At 34.4% G+C, this 20572-nt stretch overlaps 1 protein-coding gene across 1 annotated transcript in view; it reads right to left on the minus strand.

The window, feature by feature from the left end:
* EYS (eyes shut homolog) overlaps positions 1-20572 on the minus strand; it is a gene marked incomplete at both ends in the record, with an annotated part of 1618725 nt that overhangs the window by 440240 nt on the left and 1157913 nt on the right. Inside the window, one exon of the mRNA XM_080805925.1 lies at positions 6856-7085. Within this exon, the coding sequence (XP_080662051.1) occupies positions 6856-7085 (230 nt within the window). The remainder of the gene's footprint in view (positions 1-6855; positions 7086-20572) is intronic.

The following is a 20572-nucleotide window of genomic DNA, read 5'->3' on the forward strand; positions in this document are numbered from 1 at the left end:
AGATCAACAAGGAAATAAAGGTCTTAAATGACACACGGGACCAGATGGACATCACAGATACATTCAGAACATTCCATCCCAAAGCAATAGAATACACATTCTTCTCTAGTGCACATGGAATATTCTCCAGAATAGATCACATCCTGGGTCACAAATCAGATCACAACTGGTACCAAAAGATTGGGATCATTTCCTGCATATTTTCAGGCCACAATACTCTGAAGCTAGAACTCAATCACAAGAGGAAAGTTGGAAAGAACTCAAATATATGGAGGCTAAAAAGCATCCTAGAATGAATGGGTCAACCAGGAAATTAAAGAAGAATTGAAAAAAATTCATGGGAACAAATTATAATGAAAACACAACGGTTCAAAATCTGTGGGATACAGCAAAGGAGTCCTGAGAGGAAAATATATAGTGAATATATAGTGAAATATATAGTGTGTGTGTGTATATATATATATAAAACATATATATATAAATATATACAGTGAATATATAGTGAAATATATAGTGAAAATATAGGGATATATATATATATATCACTATATATATATACACACACACACACATATATACACATATATATATATATATAATAGTGATAGAAGACTTTCACAAGAAACAAGAAAGGTCCCAAGTATACTACCTAAACCTACACCTCAAGGAGCTGGAGAAAGTACAGCAAAGAAAGCCTAAACCCAGCAGGAGAAGAGAAATAATAAAGATCAGAGCAGAAATCAATGAAATAGCAACCAAAAGAACAGCAGAACAGATCAACGAAACTAGGAGCTGGTTCTTTGAAAGAATTAATAAGATTGATAATGCCCTGGCTAGAATTATCAAAAAGAAAAGAGAAAGGACCCAAATTAAAAAAAAAAATCATGAATGAAAGACGAGAGATCATAATCAACACCAAAGAAATACAAGCAATTATAAGAACATATTATGACTAACTATAAGTCAGCAAATTTGAATATCTGGAAGAAATGGATATATTCCTAGACATATATAAACTACCAAAACTGAACCAGGAAGAAACAGAAAACCTGAACAGACCCATAACCAGTAAGGAGATCAAAGCAGACATCAAAAATCTTCCAACAAACAAGAGCACAGGGGCATATGGCTTCCCAGGGGAATTCTACCAAATATTTAAAGAAGAATTAATTCCTATTCTCCTGAAACTCTTCCAAGAAATAGAAATGGAAGGAAAACTTCCAAACTCATTTTATGAGGCCAGCATCACCTTGATCCCAAAACCAGACAAGGATACCTTCGAAAAGAGGATTGCAGACCAATATCCTTGATGAACACTGATGTGAAAATTCTTACCAAAATACTAGCCAATAGGATCCAACAGTACATTAAAAGGATTATTCAGCATGACCAAGTGGGATTTATTCCTGGGAAGCAAGGATGGTTCAACATCTGCAAATCAATCAATGTGATACAATACATTAATAAAAGAAAGAACAAAAACCATATGATACTCTCAATAGATGCTGAAAAGGCATTTGACAAAGTACAGCATCCTTACTTGATCATAACTCTTCAAAGTGTAGGGATAGAGGGTACATACCTCAATATCACCAAAGCCATCTATGAAATACCCACAGTGAATATCATTCTCAATGGGGAAAACTGAGAGCTTTTCCTCTAAGGTCAGGAACATGGCAGGGATGTCCACTATCACCGCTGCTATTCAGCATAGTACTAGAAGTCCTAGCCTTAGCAATCAGACAACAAAAAGAAATTAAAGGCATCTGAATCAGCAAAGAAGAAGTCAAACTATCTCTCTTTGCAGATGATATGAAACTATATGTGGAAAACCCAAAAGACTCCACTCCAAATCTGCTAGAACTCATACAGGAATTCAGTAAAGTGTCAGGATATAAAATCAATGCACAGAAATCAGCTGCATTTCTTTACACCAACAGCAACACAGAAGAAAGAGAAATTAAGGAGTCGATCCCATTTACAATTGCACCCAAAACCATAAGATACCTAGGAATAAACCTAACCAAAGAGACAAAGAACCTGTACTCAGAAAACTATAAAGTACTCATGAAAGAAACTGAGGAAGACACAAAGAAATGGAAAAATGTTCCATGCTCATGGATTGGAAGAACAAATATTGTGAAAATGTCTATGCTGCCTAAAGCAATCTACACATTTAATGCAATCCCTATCAAAATCCCATCCACTTTTTTCGAAGAAATGAACAAATAATCCTAGAATTTATATGGAACAAGAAAAGATCTCAAATAGCCAGAGGAATCTTGAAAAAGAAAGCCCTATCAAAATCCCACCCATTTTTTTCAAATAAATGGAACAAATAATCCTAAAATTTATATGGAACCAGAAAAGACCTCGAATAGCCAAAGGAATATTAAAAAAAAAAAAAAAAGCCAAAGTTGGTGGCATCACAATTCCAGATTTAAAGCTCTATTACAAAGCTGTCATCATCAAGACAGTATGGTACTGGCACAAAAACAGACACATAGATCAATGGAACAGAATAGAGAGCCCAGAAATGGACCCTCAACCCTATGGTCAACTAATCTTCGACAAAGCAGGATAGAATGTCCAATGGAAAAAAGACCGTCTCTTCAACAAATGGTGTTGGTAAAATTGAACAGCCACATGCAGAAGAATGAAAGTGGACCATTTCCTCACACCACACACAAAAACAGACTCCAAATGGATGAAGGACCTCAATGTGAGACAGGAATCCATCAAAATCCTTGAGAAGAACACAGGCAGCAACCTCTTCGACCTCAGCTGCAGCAACTTCTTCCTAGAAACATCACCAAAGGCAAGGGAAGCAAGAGCAAAAATGAACTATTGGAACTTCATCAAGATCAAAAGCTTTTGCACATAAAGGAAACAGTCAACAAAACCAAAAGACAACTGACAGATGGGAGAAGATATTCACAAACGACAAATCAGATAAAGGGCTAGTATCCAAAAGACCCCGAATAGCCAGAGGAATGTTGAAAAAGAAAATCAAAGCTGGTGGCATCACAATTCTGGACTTCAAGCACTATTACAAATCTGTAATCATCAAGATAGTATGGTACTGGCACAAAAGTAGACACAAGATCAAATGAACAGAACAGAGAACCCAGAAATGGACCCTCAACTCTATGGTTAACTAATCTTTGACAAAGCAGGAAAGAATGTCCAATACAAAAAAAATGACCGTCTCTTCAACAAATGGTTTTGGGAAAATTGGACAGCCACATTCAGAGTATTGAAACTGGACCATATCCTTAAACCACACACAAAAAAAGAGTCAAAATGTATTAAAGACCTCAATGTGAGACAGAAATCTATCAAAATCCTTGAGGATAACACAGGCAGCAACTTCTTTGACCTCAGCCTCAGCAATTTCTTTCTAGACACATTGCCAAAGGCAAGGGAAGTAAGGGCAAAAATGAACTATTGGGACTTCATCAAAATAAAAAGCTTTTGCACAGCAAAGGAAACAGTCAACAAAACCAAAAGACAACTGACAGAATGGGAGAAGATATTTGCAAAAACATATCAGATAAAGGGCTAGTATCCAAAATCTATAAAGAACTTATCAAACTCATCATGCAAAGAGCAACTAATCCAATCAAGAAATGGGCAGAGGACATGAACAGACATTTCTGCAAAGAAGACATCCAGATGGCCAATACACATAAAAAAGTGCTCCACATCACTCGGCATCAGGGAAATACAAATCAAAACCTCAATGAGATACCACTTCATGCCAGTCAGAATGGCTAAAATTAACAAGTCAGGAAATGACAGATGTTGGAGAGGATGTGGAGAAAGGGGAACCCTCCTACACTGTTGGTGGGAACGCAAGCTGGTGCAACCACTCTGGAAAACAGCATGGAGGTTCCCCAAAATGTTGAAAATAGAGCTACCCTATGACCCAGCAATCGCACTACTGGGTATTTACACTAAAGATACAAAGGTAGTGATCCGAAGGTGCATGTCCACCCAAATGTTTATAGCAGCAATATCCACAATAGCCAAAGTATGGAAAGAACTTGGATGTCCATCAACAGATGAATGGATAAAGAAGATGTAGAGTGTATATATATATACATATATATAGATGTATACACACACACATACACACACACACACATACACACACACACAATGGAATACTATGCAGCCATCAAAAGAAATGAAATCTTGCCATTTGCGACGATGTGGATGTAACTAGAGAGTATTATGCTGAGCAAAGTAAGTCGACCAGAGAAAGACAATTATCATATGATCTTCCTGATATGAGGAAGTTGAGAGGCAAAGTGGGAGTTTGGGGGGTAGGGAAGGAAAAAATGAAACGAGATGGGATCGAGAGGGAGACAAACCATAAGAGACTCTTAATCTCACAAAACAAACTGAGGGTTGCTGGCAGAGGGGTGTGTGGAGAGGGTGGTTGGGTTATGGACATTGGGGAGGGTATGAGCTGTGGTGAGTGCTGTGAAGTGTTTAAGCTGACGATTCACAACCCTGTACCCCTGGGGCAAATGATACATTTTATGTTACTAAAAATAATTAATTAAAAAAAATAAATTGAGGAATCTAGCCAATTTAGATAATGCTATAAAAAGTCTCATCATGGCACCAAATTCTTGAATCATGGGCCTTAGGCACCATCATCATCTATTAATCTGGATTATAAAATGCATACCAGTATGAATTATATTTAGAGCATTAGATTGAAAACACAAACCTGCTTTTGGCTTTCTTTATGATGGAAAGAAAAAAGGTACTTAATTAAAAGGGATAAATGATTAAAAATAATTTTTTCAGTTAGAGATATTACACCATATTCTAAAAATTATACTGAAATATTTCCCAAAAACGTAGGTAAGAACAACAAAATCACAGATAGTATTGTAATAACTGCTAATCTAAAAACAGTTCTACTGACTGAATTTTGTTTAGAGTATCACACAACCTCAAATACACAACAGGTATTTCTAACTTACAGTTTAAAAAAAAAAACAAAAAACCCCAATTGGTAATAATTAGTCACAGCTTCTGATTATTTTGCACTTAGAAATAAATACTACACAGTGGTTTACCTAATTTTTGTATTACATGTCATCCTATTATTAGTTTTTAAAATATTATAAATTCAACAGGAAAAACATTAAAATGTAGAAGGTAGAAAGTGATTATTAATAATGCTGGAAAAAATAAAATATTCTCAATAACAAATATAGAATAGAGATTCCCAATTCTTTTCCTGAGGTCAGTCTCCTATATTCTGCCATCCAAAACACCAAATACAATTAACCTCAGTCAAGCCTTGGGTTTAACTCCAAATAAACCTGGATTTCTCTCTTTCTGGAGGAAAGTATAGGTCTGTGCAGCAGTGTTAAAGCTACTCAGCAAGGAGTTAAAGGGTTGAGAACTGAGGATGCAGTAGGAGAGAAAAGGATTATGGCTGGAGGGTCATTTATAGTCCAACATGTGTGACTGACCAGGAGACATAGCCAATAACTAAGGACTCCTCATTCTGTAACATCAATTTCACTATCATTAGTAAATTTGGATTAAAAAAACATTAAAAATTGAAGTATAATTCAAGAAAGGTAAGAAGGGTATTTTTCTAAAACTCTACCTAGCATGAAATTAAGAAAAGAAAAAGCCCTCTCAGAGTTTTAAATGGCTAAGTGTGGATCTAGAAGAGCTTTACAATCCAAATTATGTCCCTAGAACTCTACTTACAGAAGGTAATATAAGTGATCTCATACCGTAGCAGAAGACAACTCTCATATTTTGCAGACATATGAAATATTCAATAAAAAAATCAAGCAATAGTGATGTGTCTTCAAAAGCATTTTACGATTAAAAAATAGATTTTAAGGACACATAATAATTATATAATGAGCATGAAAACAGACCATGTTTACATTTCCATGCCTTTTACTATATTTACTTGCTTACTTGACTGAATATTAACACATACACTCATACAACGTCATTTGACAAGAAGAGCTGAATAACGTATTATGTGTTTGAGTTTGCTTCCAGAGGTCCTACAGTTTTGTATTAAAAAAAGGAAATACTTAACACAATCATGGATAAATAATGAAATTCTCTACCATCTAAATCATTATCCAATGACAATACACAACCTCACCTACCCAATTTAGAACAAGTGATTAATTTTACTTAGAAAACAATGTCACTTTTCAGCTCTTAGTGTAGGGACATACAATCATGACCTAATGCCTTTGTAATCTGCCCAGGGCGTTTCTGGCTCTAATTGTCCAACACTGCTTAATTAACTAACTTAATTAACAGAGAGACTCTTAGGAGGCCATTAGAGGTTGACAATAGGGAAGTTTTCTTTTGATTCATAAACAGCTCCATTAATACTAAAACCATATTCTTAAACATCAAAAAATAATGTACTCTTCTTACCAAAATAATTTAAATATGAGGATTTGCTTATGAAATGTAAAAAAATAATGATCTGATTAACAATTAAGCAATAAAAATTGTATAAAGTAGAACTTAATTGTTTTTATGGTGACAAAGGATGGACTACACCATAATTTCAGAAGAAATATATAAGTAACATTACATTCAACTTTAACTCTTGTTTTGTGCGACAACTGAAAATATATTTTGAATAACAACCCTAATGGAGAAAAATAAACTTAGGTTTGCTTCTGTAATACTGAATTAAAAGTGTTCTATCAGAATTAATTTTTAAATAAAATTATACAGATGTTTCTTGTTTGTGCTAGTTTCTGTCAATGTGTACAATAAGGTTGCAATTCTCCTATACCCTCTGTATAAGTTTTTAAAAAATAAATGAAGATTGATTACCTTGTTCACAGAAACGGCCAGTAAAATGTAGTGGACAATCACAGTGGAATGAGAACATACCACTGGAGTGGAAGACAGGATGGCAAGTGCCTCCATTGTGACAAACATCCTCCCGGCACGCGGATGGCACTACAAGAGGGGAGCTGAGGAAAGTCTGTAGGGAGCCAACCCCTTCTGTTATACCAGAAGGAGCAACAGAGGACACTGTAGACAGAGTAGAATCCTGGGATCTAGGTTTATAAAAAGATCAGAAAACATAATGTAAGTAAAAGTACATGAATTTAAACAGAAATAACAGAAACTTTGATTTAAAATAAGACAAAATAAAAACAATAGGCAACGCACAGTTTAACTGAGGGCAAACAGAAAAATCATGTTTGTTTTTCAGTTGATGGGTTTATAAATGTTGAAAATGCCTAAACTACAGAATGTGACCCTAGATGGATCACAGAGCTGTAGTCAATCTATGTAGTTCTGAGAAGCTAAGTTAATTTCTTCTAAGTAATAAAAAACCTGGATGAATCAAACCCCAAAGCCCAAGAGTCACTTCTCTTATGTAAAATAATTAGAATTTGGCTAAACATAGCTCTATTTGGCTACTTTAACCCTCATGAACCGAAGATCAAGAAATTAGGCCATGTTACATTTTAGTGGTAAAATTGCTTGAACTTGATTTCATTTCTAGGTTTATTACTAGAAATACGTGTTCTTCAAAGTGACTTGTATTCATTTCTAAAAGTGACTAAGAGGTACCTGACAGATGCCTATAAGTAATTCCCTAATTTTTTTTCCACAAATTTTACTACCAGTTTAATTTTTTTTTCTTCTCAAATAATGCTGCAACAACAAAATCCCTTGGAATTAAGATGAAGTTCCTTATCTTTTACATTCAAAGCCTCTTGATAATGAATTTCTTCTTTGGTTCCCAGCCTATTTTATTGTGATTCCTAATAAGTACCTTAACTTCTCTCATACCCAATAAGATTACTATTCCTTAAAAACTCCAAACCTTCTGAGTTTTGGTAGTTTGTTTGAAATACTTTCTCTGCATTGTTGCTCCTCTGTTATCTAAATTTCACCTAACGTGCCAAGTCAAGATCTGTATTATTTCCTCCACATAGCCTTCTTCATTGCTCCTGGTTCACTGAGATGAAACTGGTTATTTCCTTCATCTCTAAAATTCCGTATGTTGTTGTACCACTCCTAGAATATTTTCCACTGGCTTGAAGTATATTTTTTATTTTATGGAGAGCCTCTTCAGCCAGCATGAACACTGGTCACTGTTTTTCAATCTTTCCTCCACACAAAAATTCCTCATTTTGGCAGAATTCCTTCTTCATAGTAAAAATTCTATAAATATTTGTTGAATTAATGTCTTCAGAGTACCCCTAAATATTATACACTGTTTGGAAGCACTGCTTTTGGAATTTTCATTTAATACTATCATTAAGAGAATTATCCTTTTAATGTAAAAAATCTTGCTGTCATACAAATAACTACTTAACTAAGTAAATTTTTACTTTGTACACTCTCATAAAGATAAAACCTTTGCAAAAGAAGCCAGTTTGAAGATATCCTCTGACTGATATTTAAAGACTTAAGTCATTTTTGCCATCTCCTGTATATACCCATATCAACTTATTAGAATAAAAAAAAAGCTGAAGAAAGATAATTTATGAAAACATTTTACCAAAATTATATTAATGTGGTCAGTTCTTTTGTTTTACAATCCTTATGCAGCCTGAAGTTCTTATTTATGGTATTTATCACAAGTCATTGCCATCTATTTATGTTTATGATTAAGCCCAACTGTCTTCTCTCTTCTTGAATGCAATTTCCACAAAGAATGGAAGGATCATCTCTGCTCTTTTCTTCATTTTATCCCAGATAAAAATGCTTATCCTTAAGTAGGCTCTCCAAAAAATATTTTATAAATTAATTTGGATATAACTTTTGTACATATGCAATGTACTATGGTAATAACAATAATAATAGCAAATGAAAATAATTTTATTTTGGGAATCAATTTCATAACTCCACTACACACAGCTCTTTAGTTTTATAAATAATATAATTTCTAACACTTTAGGTGCAATCTTATAATCAATTTTCTCGGATTTCATTCTATTAGATTAACATAGTTCTTCCCGTTTGCACTCATAATGTAAGTTTGTCCCTTTAAGCTAACTATCATCAAGCACTGCTAATTTGAAGTTCATGGGATTTTTTTACTCAGCATTCCACCTTCTAATGTGATAATTTGATTTTTAGCTTTACTGTTTCTGAATGATTTCACCATTTTGTCTATCTCTTGCTATCGACTTCATGAACTGCAGTCAATCATCTCTTTCAGGAATAAATTAGACTAAATTAAATGTCACTACTTCTTTCTTCCTCAGTAGTTGCTCAGAGAAGCTATGTCTCACCTAAAAAAAAACTAATACGTTGCACATTTCAACTGCTAACTGATTATACAAAAATAATTACTATTAACTGATCAGGGCCATATTAAAACATCAGGGCCATAAATCAAATTTTGAAAATAGCATCAATATGACATATTCTGTTATTAAGGTCAAATTTTGTATCTGATATATTACTATTAATAGTCCTTGACATTTAGTATTTTTCTTAAATTATAAATTATGTCAGTCATTACTTATTTTACTGACTTTTTAAAAGATTATTTATTTATTTGAGAGACAGAGTGCACACACAAGCAGAGGGTAGGGGCAGAGGGAGAAGCAGACTTCCTGCTGAGCAAGGAGCCAGATGCAGGGCTCCATCCTAGGATCCCAGGATCATGACCTGAGCCAAAGGCAGATGCTTAACTGACTGAGCCCCCCAGGCGCCCCATTATTTACCTGTTTTAGAACTAAAATAAATTTGATTCAATTTTTCATATATTTAAAAAGAAACAAAAATTTCTTCTGATAACATTTTAGCTTATTTTTACATAAGTTAAAAATATCACGTAAACGTGGACATTTATTAAACCAAAATAGATGATGGTCATATTGATATAATTAGCAAGGTAAAAAAGGAGCACTTAGTTATAATTACTTTAATTCTAAAAATTATAAATGTATGAGAGCTTAGAAATAAATCAAGATTCAGTGTGTTCAAAATTGTCTTTTAAATAAACAATATTGTAAAACTTCATTGCCTTTCTTATGTAAATACTGATTTACTATCTAAAATAATAAGTATAAAGAATCTGCTTGATTGACTCTTGGGTATCGTTGGACCAAGATATAGTAATGAACCAGTCATTGCTATAATAAGTAGTAATATCTAATGACCTTTTTCTGAATGAATTAATAATTGAATCATATGCTGATTTTACTCAAAATCAAGTCAGATCCCTAGAGAAAGGCATCTTGATATGAGAGTGATTGCAAATCATGTGGAAGCTCTAGGTGGAACAAGAAAGGAGGACACTCCACTCTTCGTCTCATTCTTGCCATTCTCCCATTTCCAGAAAGTTCTACAGAATCATTTGCATGGCAGACAACAAGCAGTTCATATTGTTTTAGCCTGAGGGATTTTGCTTGTCAGCTGACTTTATCACTGCTCAGCAGACATTTGTCTGGCTTCCCCTTCTTACAAGAAAGAATAGACTCACTCACAAAGGTGAACCCTGGAAGCCCTGCTTTGTAAGCTGAAAAATGTACCTTTTAAATTATAATGAAGTATTAAAAGGAAAGAAAATCACCTGGAGGAATCTTGAGTTTGTGGCTCTTAACAGTATAGGGGGAAGCAAAGCTTCAGAACTTGTAATTATATATTTTTAAAGCAGTAAAATAAGTATGTTATAATCTAGGCAATAAAAGACATACTTGATGTAGAAATAATATATATACTTTTCTAAAAATCAAGAATAGTAGTATAAACATACATTTTACTTGATCTTTCCACTACTAGAATATACTAACTGACTTCTTTACTTTTTCCCCTAAAAATAATTCTTAGCAGGTTGCCCTATCGCTAGATATAGTTCTTCATTCTCCTTTTAAAAGTGGCAAAGTGTGGGGCACCTGGGTGGCTCAGTGGGTTAAGGCCTCTGCCTTCGGCTCGGGTCGTGATCCCAGGGTCTTGGGATCGAGCCCCGCATCGGGCTCTCTGCTCCGTGGGGAGCCTGCTTCCTCCTCTCTCTCTCTGCCTGTCTCTAAAAAAAAAAAAAAAAAAAAAAAAAGTGGCAAAGTGTTACATTGTTTGGTTATACATCATTAATCCTATCAGTTTGGAATTAATATATTTAAGATGTTTCAATTTTTTCCCTATTATCTGAGTCACGCATTCCTTTTAATAGCTATATTGAGATATAATTTATAGACACAGAGTATACCTATTTAATGTGCAAGATCCAATAAATTTTAGTAGATCAAGAGTGGTACAACCATCACCATAATCTATTTTTATATTTTGTCTTCCCTAAAAGAAACTCCATATCTATTAGAAGTCACTCCCCACTACCTACCCTCAGTCTGTATATATACATTTCCCTGTTATGGACATTTCATATAAATGGAATCATAATATGGGATCTTTTGTGACTGGCTTTTCCACTTTCCATAATGTTTTCATGGTAAACTCATGCTTTTGCATGTAACAAAACCTTATTGCTTTTTTAACACTCATATGGATATACCACATCCTGTTTATTTATTTGTTACTTGACAGACATTTGGGCAGTTTTTAATTTTGGTCTATTTGAATAATGCAACTATGAACATTCATGTTCAAGCTTTTGTCTGGATGTATGTTTTCAATTTTCTTGGATATATACCTAGGAGTAGAATTGTTGGATCACATATTTTATGTTCAACATTCTGAGCAATAGCTAGACTACTTTCCAAAGAGGCTATACCATTTTATAATCTTGTTAGTAAAATATTAAGAGTTCCAATTTCTCCACATCCTTGTTGGATCATACATTCTTACAAGTGTTATGTATATTTAAATTTTTTGTGGATTTTGACAAATTTCCCTTAAAATAATCACTATAGTTCATGTAGTAGCAATTTACAACATATTTATGCCAATAGTTTCCTTACTGAATTTCAAATCTTTAACAGTTACATAAAAACTACCAACTTACTGTTATTTCACTTTACATTTCTTTATTCATAAGTATGGTAAGCAGAATAGTGGTCCCCCTCAAATATATACACATTCTAATCATTGAAACCTATGAATATGTATGTTATAAGGTTGCAGATGGAATTAGGTTGCTAATGGGCTGGTTTTATTTTTATTTTTAAAGATTTATTTCAGAGAGAGGTGCGAAGGGGCAGAGGGAGAGAGGCAATATCCCGATCAGATTCTGTGCTAAGTGTGGCCCACACAGGGCCTGATATCTCATGATCCTGAAATCATGACTGGAACTGAGACCAAGAGTCAGTGCTTAGCCAACTGCACCACCTAGGTGCTCCTAATTGGCTGGTTTTAATAGAGATATTATCCTAGATTATCCTAGATACATCCAGGTGGGCCCAATGTAATCACAAGTGGTCCTTAAAAATGTAAGTTGGTGGCAGAAAAGTCAGTGTCAAAATTATGTGATGTAAGATTCAACTGGCTATTGTTGGTTTTAAAGATCAAAGAGGGTCACTAGCAAGGGGTGGACAGCCTCTAAAAGCTGAATTCTTTACTTGGGCCTCCAGAAAAATTGCAGTCCTGCCAACACCTTGATTTTAGTCCAGTGACTCTGATATCAAAATTTCTGACCTCCACAACTGTAAGAAAATAAATATGTATTGTTTTAAGCCACTCAGTTGTCAGGATTTGTTACAATAATACAACTCTTTTCCTGGTGTTATTTTTCATTTATCTTGCAAGTGTGAACTACCTGTTCATGTCCTTTGACATTTTATTAGTTGTATAGATGTTTTACCAGATATTTAAGTTCTTTGTATATTGAAGAAACTCACTTTTTGTCATATATGTAGCAAGTTTCTTTCACAATTTTATGTTTTGAATTTGTTCTAGCATATTATGCCATAAAGACAGTTGTATTTAACATAAAAGTGATTAATCCTTTCTTTTGTAGTTACTAGGGTTGTATGACTATTTACACACTTAAAATATATTCCTCATTTGTAGATTTTATTAATACTTCACATGTTCAAAAGACTGCCTGCTAGGGGCACCTGGGTGGCTCAGTGGGTTAAAAGACTGCCTGCTATATAAAGGCACAAAACTGTAGTATTTCTGTGGAGCTTTTTAGTGGTCAGGACTTCAATTCCCACACTGGATATCTGACAACACTTAGTCATGTTTTAGTGGTGGTAGCTCATAGGAATAAACCCAGAGAAGAATTTAATTACTCCTTCAACTCTCAAAATCATGAGAACATCATGATATCAAATAGAGCTTTAAACATATTGAAAAATGTCTTCAAAACTTTATTTAAGAGGCATCGTGTGGCTCAGTTGGTTAAACATCTGACTCTTGATTTCAGCTTAGGTCATAATCTCAGGGTTGTGAGATCAAGCCCTGTTTTGGGCTCCACGCTGGGTATAGAGTCTGCTTAAGATTCCCCCTCTCCCCCACGCCCTCTCTTCCTCTTTAAAAAAAAACAACAAAAAAAAACTTTAAATTGTCAGCATTGTCTACTAGCTCTAAAATTCATGTTTTCTTTAGTTTGATCTGATAATTTCAAAAATAATTAATCCCAGTGAATTCTTCCTGAAAGCAAAACACAGAAAAATGTTGGCTATTTAAAATGTATTTAACAGGGGCTCCTGGGTGGCTCAGTCGGTTAAGCATCTGCCTTCTGCTCTGGTTGTGATCTCAGGGTCCTGGGATTAAGCCCTGCATTGGGACCCTGCATCTCCTTCTCCATCTGCTCACTGCTCTCCCTACTTGTGCTTTCTCTCTCTCTCTCTCAAATAAATAAATAAAATCTTTAAAAAAATGTATTTAACATAATTAAATCAAAAGTGGGAAAATGTAAATTTACTGTTAGTGCACGTAAAATTCTCATTTACCATTCAAGATAAAAATTAAATATCAAAACAACAAATTATACATGGATTAATCAATCTGAAAACATTAATTCCAAGTTCTACTCTTCTTTTTTTAGTGTAACGTTATTCAATAAGAATCATATTCTATAACAAATGCAATAATATTTAACATTTTAAAACAGAAGTAAATTAATTCACTATTAACATAATAGTGGGATTTTAAAAGATCTTATTTCACATTGTCCCAATTTTTCTCACTAAAGAAATACATTTCTCATTCTCACAATTTTGTATTTTTTAGCTACTATGTGTTTATAGATAAGGTTCTTTAGATCACAGCATTCTCACATAATGGATGTTCACAGTATTGCTGTGTGTTAGGCAGGACTTCTACTTCAGGGCATTCCAAGCCACTGTTTCTCAGTATATAGGGCTGGTAATTTTGAAGAGCTGTACTCTCATCGATAGATTTTGATTCTCCTTTCCTATGTCAGCCCTACTGGGAGTTGTTCCTGATCACAGAGAATATGCAAGCTGTCCTAAACTTGACTCTAGAGCCCAACACTGATGGGAATTAAATTAATGCTTAGGACAATATGCTATATCAGGAATTATCAGAAACTCTGGATTTCTTTCCTTTTCTTCTTTTCCACATCTCAAATTCTAAACCTCCCCCACCCCTTCTAAAAACTAGTAAAGTATCTTTTCTGTGTTCTGCCAGTTCTACTTGTTCATATTTTCTTTTCAGTATCTCTGACTTTAATTCCTGTTTTTCTTTAATCCATTCTTCTCTTCTTATAAAATTACTCCCATAACAAAAATAATTTCAATTGAAAATATACATCCTTCTGTTATTTGGCTGTATCTTATTTTCAGTTTTATCTGTCTCCACTGCCTTAATAGATGTCCAATGCATGTTTAACCATATTTTAGCGCAATTTTTTTCAATATTTCATGCTTCATGCCCTCCATATGCTAGGTTTCCCTAAAGTGCACTTTTTTTAAAAGATTTTATTTATTTATTTGACACAGAGAGAGAGATCACAAGTAGGCAAAGAGGCAGGCAGAGAGAGGGAGAGAAGCAGGCTCCCCGCTGAGCAGAGAGCCCATTGTGGGGCTTGATCCCAGGACCCTGAGATCATGACCTGAGCTGAAGGCAGAGGGAGGCTTAACCCACTGAGCCACCCAGGTGCCCCCCTAAAGTGCACTTTTACCTTAAAATGTTCCTTTCTTTCTGTAAGACACAAAGGAACTTCCTTTAAGTTCCAAAGTTACTGTTTCTAAATTTCTTTTTGGCTTCCTCTAGACATCATGAATTTATCAATATTATACATATATCTAACTAAAGAAATAATACCAAATAACTCTAATCCCATAGAAGTACACAAAGTGAGAGTACTTATTCATATTCTCACCAACCCAATACCATTCCACTCACAAGAGGCAATCATTCTGTGTTCCATTTTGCACAAATATATACCTAGATTATATGGACATATAATTTAATTTTCTTTTTCTACCAGTTTTTAAACAAGTAAAATTAAATTAGAAAGGATAATGCTAGCTCCTCTAATAGGTACACCTTGAAATCTCAGTAACTTAGCAACATAGAAGCTTACTTCTTGTTCCTATAAAGTTCAATCAGCATAGGTAGAAGGGAAAATTGTTTCTTAGTCATTCCATGACATTCAGAGACATAGTCTTCACCATTCTCACTATGTAGTTTCTGAGGCTGCCTGGTGTGTCACATGCGAGTATCTAAATAACTAACCAGGTAAAAGAGGGGGGAAAGATGGAACATGGAAAATCTTACTCCATTCCATCTCACTGGCCAAAACTTAGTCACATGGCCAAACTCATTGCAAAAAAGAATGGGGAGTAATCTAGTTATATGCCAGGGAATGTAGGAAAATTAGCTCAGTGAATCCAGCCAGTTTCTGTCATGGAAATCATGCTATAAATATTGTTATTTAACAAAACTAAAACAAAAAAAGAACTTGTTTGCTTTTCCCCCACAAAATATTCTGGGGATATTTCATGGTCACTGCATATAAATAAAGCTCAGAAATTTTAATAAGAGAAGTTCTTAGTGTAAATGTGTCACAAAATATTTAATCATTTACCTGGTGACATAAATTTATTCATATATTTTAACATAATTTTTCAAATTACACATATGATAGAAAATTTGTTGTATAAATATCTTGTGCACATCCATGAATATATCTGAAGAATAAATACTTAGAAGTAAAACTTACTGGGTGAAATAAGCATACCAAATTTTATTTTAATATACAGTCCATAAAAGCCTGTACAAAAGCTCCCCAGATTGTTTTTAGTTACTAATTTCCCCAATTATTCACCAAAATTAACTATCATATTTATTTAGTTGGTTATGTATCTTATCAGTAAGCATTATAAAAATTATAACCTCACTGTTGTTTCTATTTCAAATTATGATTTTTAAATAGATCATTTGTCATTTAGATTTTATGTATTTTAAAACACTAGCATATATACTTTTCTCATCTCTTCAACTGGGTTATTTGTGTTTACTTCAATCGATAGGAGATAATTATATATGACAGACATTGCTCCATTTTATGTCTTTTCAAATAAGATTTCCTGGTCTTTTTCAGCATTTTGTATGTTTTCCATTTTCCCTCTTCTGTTGTTCCTGTTGAAAATTAATTTGCTACATGCAATTATCCTTCTAATGTAGGGAACTCATCTTTCTTCTCGGGATACCTTTAAAAAGTTTATCATCAGGGATTTTTCTCATTATTTTGGCATTTTAATAATTTAAAACTTTTTCTCTATCTTAGCCTGTATTTTATGTCTGTCTTGTAGTCAGAATGTTTTTTCAGCTGCAATATTGCCCAAAATGGAAATGACCACTTTTTTCTTTATTTTTCCAGGAACTCCTCAAAATGCATGCCTATTAAAAGAACACTTTACTTTTTCAACGCTAATATATACATATGCAGCATGTGAATGTGTGTATCTTTATGTTTTTGTAATTTTCCATATATTCTAGGTGAGAGCTGACTTAGATATGGGTGTACAGCTTGCAATTTTTAGAAAGTGCTTAATATTATTTTGTGTATTTGTACCATAGAGCACTTAATTGTTATTCTATGATTATCTCTTTTTTTAGGATTTAAAACCTTAAAGCAACTTTATTTACTTACTTAAGTAATAAGTACTTCAATAATTCTGACATGTAGTAATTGCTGAAGACGTATTTCTCAACTTTATAAATTTTCTAATCGATAGATATATTCTAAGGTGTGGCATAAAAAGAAACAAATCATTTTAAAATATAAAATCTAATGGATCCTTATGGAAATTGAACTCTATATGATGGATCCTTAGAGAAATCTACAAATTGACAATCTAATCCTTATGCTATTTAGATTTTTTAGAGTAAATTAAATTTAAAATTACATTAAAATTTAAAACCTTTAAAAATGTTATTTTTGAAATTTTTGGCTACATTTAGATTTAGAAATCATTAAAGTTTGAGTACATTTCCACTATAGAGAACAAGAAAGATATAAATATGGGGCATTTTTAGTAAGTGTTTTATATCAAATGGAAACATTTATTATCATAATTACATTTCATTTATGGAGAAATACTACTCTGGAATACTTCCAAATTAGCATAAAACTTACAGAAAAGAAGAATATTCTAAAATATCAGCCAGGATTAAAAATGTGTGATTACTTATTACCTGGAAAGTGCATCCAAATTAAAGACAGACAAGTTAACAATCAAGGTGTCATGATTAAAATCACGTACTTAACTCTAGCCATAAGAACTTGTGCACTGGCAAAAACAAATGTAAATCTGTTTTCCAGTCTTACAAGGAGAGAGGATCTTTTTCATATTCATACGAGCCCCAGAGTATTTCATAAAAATGACTCCTTTAAGTAATCTAGATCTACACATTACCAGCCAGGATCTGAAACAGAAAGATAGCTCAAGATAGAAGACATATAAATCAATTTAGAATTCTGCACATCATTCATTCATTTATTTATTCAACCTAAAAGAAGTTATGAAGGGGAGCCTAGGTGGCTCAGTTGGTTAAGCACCTGACTCTTGATTTTGGTTCAGGTCTTGATCTCAGGGTTGTGAATTCAAGCCCTGCATTAAGCTCTGTGCAGGTGTGTGGAGCCTGCCTAAGATTCTCTCTCTTCTCTCCCTCTGTCCTCCTCTCCTGTTCATGCTCTCTCTCTCAAAAAGTAAAAATAAAAATAAAAAAATAAAATAAAAAATGAAAGGACTTACGGAGTTCTCTCTATGCACCAAAAACTCACTAATCAAGATGACATGCTGAGCAGTAGAACCTAGGCCCTCCTATTTATAAGCTTTCCATCTTGTGGGGTTGAGAAAAAAAAAAATAGGCAATTGCAGGACTGCATTATTGCTTTGAGTGCTAATTATAAACCTAGCACTGCTCTAAATGTTTCCTAATATAATTTATGAATTAATAATACAAAAACATGACTATTTTTGTTTTCCTAAATTTACAGATGAGAAAACAGAGGTATACATTTAATAAATTTGCTCAATGTTGGGAGGCAAATATATGGTGGAAATGGATTTGAATCTATACAGTTTGAACCTTGAACTAAAACTTTCCAAAATGCTTACATTCCTGGCAGGAGACTAGAGGAGATATACTGATGACAGAGTTATGGACAGATGCTACGGTAAGAGACTAGAGCGAAACTCTCTGAAAAGCTTTTCAAGAGGTTTATGGCTGGCTGGAGAAGAAGGGTGGGCAAAGAAGTGTGTGGTGTGGGGAAGGGCACTCAGAACCCTATCAAAGGATGTTGCCCGTCCAAAGACTCAAAATAAAGAGACGACATGTGAGGGGAATTGGAAATGGTTTGGCATGGAGAAGGTTACAGCATGTGTGTGTGTGTGTGTGTGTGTGTGCACACGCACCAACAGGTGAGTCTTGGGAGACAGGCAGAGGCTGGATCATGGGAACATTTGTTGACCACATTTAAAGGCAAGGTGAAGACATGAAGGTTTTAATCAGGAAACCAATAATCCATATCTGTTTTGAACTACCATTCTGATTTTAGTGTGAAGAATACTTTTGAGAAAGAAGTAGCTGGAAGTAATTTAAATATTACAGGAATAAAAATATTCCGATTAAAACCTGAACTAAGAGAATGTTATTGGGACGTAGAGAAGTGAAAGCATTTGAGAGAAATCTGGTGTTGAGAATTTAGTTAAATCTATTATATTGCTGCCTTGGCACCCATTTTGGGGTGAAGCAGCCCATGAGGTCCTTGAACTGACATTAGCCCCTCCCATGACTGCACACCCTGGATGAACAGCTGGTAGTATCACAAGTAAATGCAAGTTCTTAATATGATTTCCCTACTGCCTTTGTGATAAGCAGTCTCCCCCATCTCCCAGTGACTTCCCTGTATGCCACTTAGATAAGATCTCCATGGCACTTACCAATAGCCTGTTCCTTTTGGTTTGAACTAACAAATCCGGCTTTGGCCCAGGAGCCCCAAAGAACTCCCCTCACAGATCCTAATAAAGGCATTTGCTCTAGGTCCTCTCTCTCTCTCGCTCTCTCTTTGCCTAAACTCTGCTTTGACCTCCTATGTGGCTCCTCAAGGCATGCTGCATACTTCTTCCAGTACCTGTGAATAATAAACTTCTCTATTTCAATTCCATTGTGGTCTTTTGTTGAACGACAGCACACCATCTAACATGTGGGCCTCTACTTAACAAATGTTAATTTAACAAAGTCACATTTGATTTCCAAAAGGACTTTGTGATCAATTTCATATATGAGGTGTTCATTATTCAGGGGCTGTCAGAAAACAGATGCAAACTCAGAAAGAGTAACAAATGAGTTTAATAAGGAGACTATTTTCAAGTTGGAAAAGCTTAAGAGAATCAACAAGTAATTGAAACATGCTCCAAGATAGAATCTGTTACTGTCATTGAACCTGAACAGGCAAGCAAATGAAGTACTATCTGCATTGTGGACAAAGACATAGATATAGATGAAGGATCATTTGATAAGAGCTGTGATCCTGGAAAAGGGCATGCAGTCACCACCAAGTTTATACCCAGCTGAGAGAGAATAGAGAATAAATAATGTGATCTCTTCCTCTTTCTATTCCTTCAATGTCTTGCCCTCTCTTTGGCCAAACACAGCTGAAAGTCAGAGGCCAAAGGGATATGGCTAGTTGCAGCCCACAGATGTCAGCCTCCCAGGGTAACAAGAAGGGTGCGAAAAGATGGACGTAGATCTGGAAGTGAAGCAGAGGATAGGTAGTTCAGGGAGAAAGGTAAAAATCATAGGTGAATCTCAGATTTTAGATCCATGTAGGAGGTCAAGACAGGGCTTAGGTGAAGAGAGAGAGACAGACAGACAGGACTGAGAGCAGATGACTTCACTCTCACTAAGTGAATTATACCGTTTGATGATATGGAAGATATAAATTTCATGCTGGGGACAAATTACCAATCTTGACCCAATGAGAAGATATCTTACATAAATCCCTGGTAGTACCTATCTCCTTTTCCAGAATGGTTGTTTTTATTTTAACTTAAAAAATACTTTTTTGGCAATTTGGGAGAAGAAACTTGAGCACATGAACTCGTATCACCATTTTGCATGAGAAGTCAGTAAAATATCTCTTTTACAAATAATAGTGATCCATTTTATAACATTCTTGCTCATCTGGATCACAAAATCA

This window comes from Martes martes, assembly GCF_963455335.1.
Source record: "Martes martes genome assembly, chromosome: 6".
In the NCBI taxonomy this organism is placed as follows: Eukaryota; Metazoa; Chordata; class Mammalia; order Carnivora; family Mustelidae; genus Martes; species Martes martes.